Genomic DNA, 8,926 nt, shown 5'->3' with positions numbered 1-8,926 from the left:
ACAAATATTAAAATATTGTTCTTGATACATATATATTCATAGAATCGTAGCGAGCTCTTAAAATTTGACTCAGAATTCAAGAATAATCTTTTATTTTTAATACGAAGACGAACGTAACTCTCGATCATTTGTTTTCGGTGTGTACTCGATAAGAGAAGAAAATAAACTTCTCGCCGAGGGAATAAAAGAAGTTTTTTTCAAGGCGTAGTAATGTGGAGTACGTAATGCGTAATACACTATTACTGCCAAGACGCGGTTTAATGAGGTCTCAATGCAACGATTTTATTGTTGTAATTGTAATTACAGTAATCGTAATCGTAATCGTAATCGTAATCGTGTTGGTAAGATGACGGTAAGAACGACGTGTCGTCGGGCGGCGGGCAAGGAAAATGCCTGGGTCAGGCGAGTTCGTTGCCGTCCGGAAAATGTTCGCGGGCATCCAGGCAAGCAGCCAGCTCAAAAACCAGATGTCGGAGAGTACGATTCTCAAGAAATTCGGCGTCCGATAAAGGCGGATAACAGCGAGGTCTCTGTTGACGTCCTCTAAACGACCGATGGAGATGGAGGACCACGTCGCAGAAGACGTAACGTACCAGAAGTAGCCGCAGAAAATCGTCACCGAAGAACTGCAGCACGCCGGTCTCTGCGATTTGATAAAAGTATAATAAAAATAAGAACAATCTAATGACAATAACAAAGTAGTAAGTATCGTTTGGTGATAAGTATTGTTGGATTGAAGCCAAACAATGGCTTTAGTGATCGCTCTAATGCGATCGTAAAATGCGATTAAAAAAGAAATGATAAGAGAAGAAGAAGCCGAAGATGAAAATACCATACCACATCGGGAGTGCGTTACGAGCTGGCTGGCCTCGACGAGGAATCGCTCGATGTAACGCTGGCAACGCTCCCAATGATGCACATCGAGGCTCCCGACGTTGCATATAAGGCAAAAGGCGGCAAGAGGGGCATGAAGAAAGAGGGTAAACAGGCTACCGCTGTGCCGTACGTCGCGTAAAGTTGACGGCGTGTCCTGGGGCGACATCAGGACCATCAGAGGCTGCCCGAAGTAACGGGGTATCTGTTGGAACACAAAGCTGTTGTCCGAATCGACGACGACGAATAGCGGCTTCCTGGTGAACGGGTAGAGGTCACCGGGATAAAGGCAGTGCGGCTCTTTACCACCCGTCGGCCTCTTTCCGTGTTCGACTTCCCGCTTGCTGCACGTCGACACGCCACCTAGGTCGTACCCCACTGTAACAGATCGTAATTTTGATCAACATCGTGCCATTCCGCCTTTGCGCCTCGCCGATCGTTCAACACCCTCGACAATATCTCTCATCCTTTCATTCATTTTTTTAGAAATCTTTTCTTCATTTCTTTTTATATTTTAGGAAATATATCTTTACTTGTATACATATCTTATTATTTTTAAATAACGTATATTTAATCGATGATAAATGGAAACGGTTAATCAAAGTAATTTTTTGTTTTCAATTAGGTATGATTTAAAATATTAACTCTTACAAGCAGAAGCAGAAATGGAATACCAACGGATTCCCAATACTTCGATATCGATTGCTTCGTGCCTCGAATTCACTATTATGAATACGTGGGAATCTTCATCGCCGTATGACCCTGACACAAATACCTTATTCTACTTTCGTTCAGGCTTTTTTCGCGTTCCAACTATAAGCACTGCTAAGCCGGCTGCTTTTGCGCGAGCCAAAGTACGTTTTTCGTAGACGGTCGGACCGACGGATGGACGGACTCGTCATTTTAATTTTTCACCGCAAAGAGCTTTTTCTCCGACCAAAGTCAACATATTTGATATATTTGACAGGATGTAACATAAGTAAAAGAAAAAAATAAAGAAAAGCAAACTACCTAAGGAGTATTTGGAATAGGTCTATTCCGTGAGGTAGGCTTTGGTAAAAAGAAAATTGTCGTGCATCTTTCGATGCGAGGTCACGACTTATTAGGAAACCATCTAAATGACCTGGATTTATTATTTCGTTAATCCAGCAGACAGCACGATAAGAGGTCACGGTCGCACGTGCAGCATGCATCTCGCGAAGTAGGCAGAGTCCTTGAGATGTCTTCTTCCGATCTGTATGATACTTTCGCGAGAATATACGCTAATTAAAGGCGGAGTACTGTGGCGCTCGTCAGCGCGATCGAGAAACGACAGTATAATGAGTTCCCTCGCGTACTAGCCGAAATGCGAAAGTGTTTGGCAGGGATGTCGGAAAATTGGCTGCTTATTAAGAACACGGTCGCTACTTTTCCAAGTGTCGGCTACATTTAGAAAGCAACAGAAAGAGATAGAGAGATTTTAGTAAAGCGACAAAGCGATTTGGCTCGGTTTTATCATTTCTGTTCTTTCTCTTTCTCTCTCTCTCTTTCTTTCTTTCTTTTGCGTTGAAAGCTTGGCCACTTGGCGCCAACGTTGGTACATTCACGATATCGTTGCGAAGCCTTTGGATGAAAAAGGCGATAAACGAGTTCTCTGATCCGATTGACATGTTCTAAACGAACACGTGGTATCATGGTAGAGTAGTAACGAGGAGAAACGATGACGTGCCAAAAAAAGAAAAAATGTTCAGAAAGTATAAAAAGATTATAGCCGAAGTAAAGACTCACTTTCTTCGGGGTGTTTGACGGTCGAGAAGCAGCCGTCGGCCGATAGATAGAGTAGTAACGCCCCGTTGGCGGGTAACTCCTTGAAACCACTCGCTAGGAACACCTGTACCTGGCTGTAGGTCGGCTTGTAAAGCAGGTACTTGTGTGGATTGTCGCGCCTTGGCGCGCCATTTTCTGCACCGGGATATGGTCCCGGTCTAAAGGGCATCCTACCAGCCGGCGAAGCGTCGTGAAGATGATTAGGATCGTCTCTTGGTTCTCTTTCGAGGGTCTGCAGCATTCTGAACATGTCCATCGATAATTCACTGAACTTCACCTGATCGGCGCAGTTGCCGACAATGAGGATCTCCTGTAAGGATAGGCACATGGGTGGCGAGCGTTCGACAGGTGGCGAAGTCTGTGGCCGAAGCCTATGACTCAGCACGACCGGATCCGAGTCCGAGTGTAGGATCACAGCGGACTCGGCTTTCACGAAGGCTTTTATTTCGTCGAGCACGAGATTCCACTCGAGTTGATCGTCCGGTTCATAGGTGCTCGTGTAATCGGCTATTTGGGCGTCCAGCTCTTGCACGAGTTCGCGTACCAGCTTCATTCGATTTAAGAGTAGACAGACGACGATGAAGCGAGCATAATACCTTAGCTTTTTCACCATTAGATCGCTTCTGTCCTCTTTCGCGGCACGACTGTAATAAGCGCGACCTCTTATTGCCGCGTAAAACGAATAGGCCTCGTGCAGATAACTCGTTTCGCTGGTGCGCAAGTAATAGTGGTAATAGAGCTGACCGATCTTGCTCGCGATCTCGCCGATTTGCCATCTCTTTAGTCCGTATTTCGTGTCCAGTATCGTCCTGGAAAAAGAAAAAAGAAAACGACATGTTCGCGTTCTCTTTTAATATTTCTATGATTTGCTTTAACGTTGTCTTTTATCACCTATGTATTTATATATCATCTCTCTTGATCTCACGTATCCATTATTTTTTTAGTGATCGAAATATTTCGTAAATGATAAGCGAACTATTTCTATTTTAGACACGCGTCCTTTTTCTCTCTTTCTTTCTCTCTTCTCTTTTCTCTCTCTCTTTCTCTCTCTCTCTCTCTCTCTCTCTCTCTCTCTCTCTCTCTCTCTCTCTCTCTCTCTCTCTCTCTCTCTCTGTCTGTCTATCGATCGCGACACGATCTTCGCGAGTACCTTTGATTGCCAGAATATAATGTTAGAAATATCAAAGGTACCCAATCGACCCTGTACTCACGAAAATACATGCACCGGCACGCTTTGATACAACACGAAGCTGTGAGGAAAGGAATGATCACATTGAACAAGAAATTAAAGAAATAAAAAGAAAAGTCTAAAAATGTTTCCGTAGGGGAAACAGCTGCCAATGTTGATCCACGAGTATCTCTATTCACATGGCATTGTTTCATTATTCTGCAAGATCTTCTGTTATCGTCACAATATCATAGACTTTAAAAAACTTTTAACGAGAAATATTTCCCTTATCTTGTTACGAAAATTTTACGACACTAGTCTGAATAGTCTCGCGATCTTTGATTACTAATTTAAGGAAACAAAATTAGAGAAGCGTTGATGAAAGATCGATCACGTGGCAACTTGTGTAACTATATGAGTCGATATAGGATACACTTAAGACACTATTAGATTCATAATGAAAAGGGAGGTTTTAGAGAGATACGTAAGCAACACGTTTCATTTCTAGGAAACACTCTACCACGAAAAGTTACGTAGGGTATTGAAGCGATTGAAAAAATGAAGGAAAGAAGGAAGAAAAAGAAAGAAAGGAAGAAATGGAGAAAGAAAAGGAAGAATAGAAAAGTACCTCGTGGTGCAGAGATACGATCGATCGAGTGCAGAAAGTTAAGTGGTTGATCGAATATGATCATAAGAGACAGTGACTGTTGTCTGTATTCACCTGTGTTGTTGCTGGAATTTCCAGAGCTTCGTGTAGATGTCGAAGGTGCGCCCAAAGTACCCTTGCCACTGCTTATGTCCGTATTGTGGCAAATCACGTAGCCCGTTGAATAGCTGCTTACTTTTCTCGAGCAGGTGACAGAACTCGAGGACGACTTTGCGCTCGTGGTCGTCCATACCAGCCATCATGACCATCTTTTCGGCGAGAGATCGCGGCCACTGGCTGGACAGCCCTTTTTCCACGGTCGCGGTGACCCGCGTGATGGCGCCTGCCGATTCCGCCACCCTTTTGCACGACAGCTACGCGCTGCGACCAATCAATACTATGCCCACCCCGCATCAGAGGGCGCACCTGGCAAGCCACCACCACCACCGCTACCAGTGATAACGATGCCATCTATGACACCCCTAAAATTGTATTTAACTCTCATCATACGACTCTACTGATAAAACGTTTCACCGATCCGACCGTCGGTTTTCTGCCTTGTTCTGTCGATTATTGATACAAACTAGACATCATAGTTGGATTCATGATTGTTAGGCTGTTCGTAGATGGTACTGACTATTCTATGATGATCGTATTATCTGTTAGAGCGCTTTTTCAAAGTCATTTTAAGGATTATATATATTATTATCAATGTTCAACTTAAAGACTAGAGAAATATAATTACAAAATCTTAAGTTGTTAAGAGGATAAAAGACTGATAAAAAGAAAAAAGAATATATCTATTGCACAATATAGAAATTACCATCAAAAATACCACTTGAAATCTGGATGGTTGATTTTAATACAATATCAATATACCTCCTTTAATTTAGAGATTTCAATCTAAATGCAATAGCTTAAACTTTATCCAACAATTATTTTGTAACATTGGTTAAGAGACATTTAATGAAAGACAAGTGTTTCTTTCGGCAGTGTAATTAAAATTTCAGTCAGACGATGACGATAGAGTGGGATAGGCGCGTGAAGTGGTAATGGGGAGGTAGAGCGTCGATGGTAGGAGAGCTCGTCGACACTTTCGTCGTCGAGGTTCGTTACGCTGCTCGCAGAAACGGTGGGAGTTTTGCCGCCCTGCTACCGCCGTCGGCGGAGATTAATTAACTAGATAACGGACGGTGGTTACAAGAGAGAGAGAAAGAAAGAGAGAGAGAGAGAGAGAGAGAGAGAGAGAGAGAGAGAGGGGGGTGGAGAATCTACGGACGAGGGATGTGGAAGAATCGAGAGAGTGTCATTGCGAGGTCGTTGCGAGGGACTGGTAGGAGCATAGCATGGAGCATGGAACACCCTCGCGAGGACGAGCCATAGGGCTTTCCTAGCCGGACGTTCGACTCCGGAGTATATCGACTGTGTCGCCTCATCTACAAGTCAATCAGGTTTGCGTGCTGGTCGCTCGTGAAGGTGGTTGGTACAAGTAAGTAAGTAGGTAGAGCTTGGTAGGTGCCTATTCTACGAGCACCATCGCTGTCGAGCGCCTTTATGCTAGCCAGGTATGCAAGTATAATGTGCTGGCGCATATATGAATGCTTATGGTAATCCGACCGGCAGGCTCGTTTCGACGTTGACCAGGATGCCTGCTACCTGAACGGACTCAACACACCCTCTACAGAGTACACCCTCTACACGTCTTTAGTTAGTACATTGTAGTTGTATGTCGGACATCGTTTTCGACTTGATCAAGATCCTCCTAAACTTTGCTCTCTTGGGTCTTTTTCGCTTGAAATTTTCAATTCCAAAAGAAAAAGTAATCGTCTCGTTCCACTAGAGGTCTTTTCAATTGCTCTTTTTGCTACCATTCGATAGAGATAAAGGATATGATTAGAGGATATAAAGCGAAATTCGATAAACCGTGATTTCCTTCGTCTTCAAAAAGAAAACGAAAAAGGAAAGGTATCGATGGCGTGAGTCATCTTACCGTTGTCGATCGATAGGGTTAAGTTCTGTTCTGGTCGAAGTAACGTCTCGAACCCATAGTTCCAGTCCATGAACCGAACACAATGATAGCTAGCAGCCGGTCTGACCATGGACGGGCGATCATATCGGGTCGTTAACTGATATTAATAGCAGGGCGCGGTATATCTGCGCCTCCCTCTCTTTCTCTCTTTCTTCCCCTTCTCTGTTTCTTCGCTCCTTCACTTCATTCAACTTTTAGAGGGTACCCTGTCCTAATTGTTACAAATTAAATCACAAGATATCGAAGCAATCCCTCGAGTACGATACGCAACTTGCCATCGTTATTTTCTCACGCCCAAAATTTCAAACTTTTCGATTGATTTTTCAAACTTTCATGTTATTCAAGTAACCAGATTGAGAAAAAACATGGGTACATTGAAACCCACGTGAAATAGACTCGTAATACCAGGACAACGCGAGGGCATCTATTAGCCCGCGAATAAATTCTTTTTAATATGCCACACTAACCTGTTGAATGCGTTGCGTTCGTGACAAACGGTGATTACGTCTGCTTTTCTCTGCTTAGAATCGTCTTTTTCTAATGACAACGATCGTATCGCATTTGCAAATGCGACATTCAAAATAAAATCTGCGCGATTTTGATATTTCACAATAATAATTCTTTCACAAAAAGCTTTTCCTTTATATCTTTGTATAATTGATTTCCTTATACAAGATTGCTAACGCTACTTACAAAGATCTCGGAAAAGATACTCTTGAATTCGAAGAGTGCGAAATGTTTGTTTTCTCAGTAGTGAAAAAAAGAAAAAAAGGAAAGAAAGAAAGAAAGGGAAAGCGCAGAAAGTGTACTCACGAAGACGAGGACTTTTGATATTTCCTGCTCCGACCATTAGCCAAGGTACGGGACAGAGAAGCGAGGTGAGGGTGGTTCTCAGGGTGGACGCGAGGAAAGCCTCAGGAAGTTCTAACTCACGGGCAAGGGGGCAAGCCACCCCTGTCAAGCTGTGCCAGCCCCTACCATTAACATTAACCGAGCATATACAGGGTGTTTGCAATGGCATTATCGATCGGCCTTGTGAAAAAAGACCAGCGAATCGAGCACTCTGTGCGAGCCGTGCAGGAAGCACCTAGTTTACATTCACGAAAGCTAGTTCTAAACGCCGATAGACTCATTTTCACGTCCTATCATTCGTGGAACGATCTTTTCACGGTATAAAAAGTATAGAAAATCATGATCATTTTCGAGAGACCATACTTCTCCTTTGATGATTATTCTTATTTGATACGTGCCGAAGAATTGTATATTTATTCGTGCGTAACATACAGAATCGAACGTTACAACGACATCCCCTAACATCCCGTTTCCTTTGAAAATCCTGAATCCTACATCCGTTTGGACCTTTTCGGTCATGCGTAAAGTTTCCGATCGTCGTCGATGCAAGGAATATCCTGGGTCATTCAATAAATATCAAGGAAAATCTGTTAGAAACTATTCGTATGAGATCATTGCCAAAGGTGTCATTTTTATTTTTGTATATTTCTATATACAATATAATATTAGAAAAAAAGAAGAAACTTGCTTTAGTTTGCTTTGAAATCTTCTTATCATATATGAATTTTCGCAAGAGTATCGAATGTCAACACTACATCGAGTAATAATACTTTTGACACTTGTATCGTTTTCCTCGTGATTGCCGTAGAGAAGCACGTCGCGAATAGCGACGTCGATCACGCGTTGGTTAACGAAGATGACGATAACGATACATCGTGTTATCGCTCGGACGTATCGCGCGCGGTGGTGGTCTATCGTGGACCGTATCGCGCGAACGTATCGAGCGAATGTATCGCGTGGACGTGTACCCGCCCCATGGTTGGCAGTGCATCTATGAAAAGCGTAGACCGGGCACGTGTCGCTCGTGTCGCGCCCTCCTTGTTACTGCAATGCGTGGATCTGATAATTTTCGTATGGCCGAATATACGTATCTATATCGTTCGTTCGCTTCTCTACTGAGATTTATCTACGTGACCTTGTATTGAAAGATTACGAAAAGAGATAAGATCGAGATTTATTAATCGAATCATAAGCTTACCATGAATAATATTAATTAGCGAATTTCTTTTCTAAGAAATTTGTCTTTATTTTGAAGAAAAATGTCAAGAGAGAAAAAAATTTTTATATCCACATCGTATACCAAGGGTTAGGCCAAAGGTTGAGAGAAAAAGAGAGAAAAGCTCTCTTTCTCTTTCGATGTTACCCCTATCGAGAGAAAAGGGAGGTGGATGATCCCGCCTCTAAGGAGCTGTATCGGAGTTGGCCAAAGGGTGGGAGACGACGTGCGCAGGGTTAGAGGGGTAAAGAAGGGTTTCGCAAGTCCTCCCCTCTGTATGTGATATCCCTCCGGGGAACGGACGAGAGGGCGTCCCGGCGCAGGCTCCGATACAGC

The 8,926-nt window shown here is 43.2% G+C and overlaps 1 protein-coding gene across 2 annotated transcripts; it reads right to left on the bottom strand.

Moving 5' to 3' along the window:
- Positions 1-256: 256 nt before the first annotated feature.
- LOC124948213 (protein SCAI) lies at positions 257-4,894 on the bottom strand. 2 transcript variants are annotated; one of them, XM_047491538.1, is made up of 4 exons: positions 4,569-4,894; positions 2,641-3,488; positions 838-1,248; positions 257-643 (listed from the first exon to the last, which is right to left on the bottom strand). In XM_047491538.1, exons 1-4 carry the CDS (start codon positions 4,760-4,762, stop codon positions 399-401), a joined length of 1,698 nt encoding a protein of 565 aa, XP_047347494.1. In that variant the 5' UTR covers positions 4,763-4,894; the 3' UTR covers positions 257-398. The 2 variants fall into 2 exon arrangements, with proteins under 2 accessions (XP_047347494.1, XP_047347493.1); XM_047491537.1 differs by having other exon boundaries at positions 838-1,251; positions 4,569-4,893.
- Between the last annotated feature and the right edge of the window lie 4,032 nt (positions 4,895-8,926).

Source organism: Vespa velutina, chromosome 3 (assembly GCF_912470025.1).
Source record: "Vespa velutina chromosome 3, iVesVel2.1, whole genome shotgun sequence".
Lineage (NCBI taxonomy): Eukaryota > Metazoa > Arthropoda > Insecta > Hymenoptera > Vespidae > Vespa > Vespa velutina.
The sequence above is the reverse complement of the archived record's forward strand: the minus strand, read 5'-3'. Positions and strand labels throughout refer to the sequence as shown.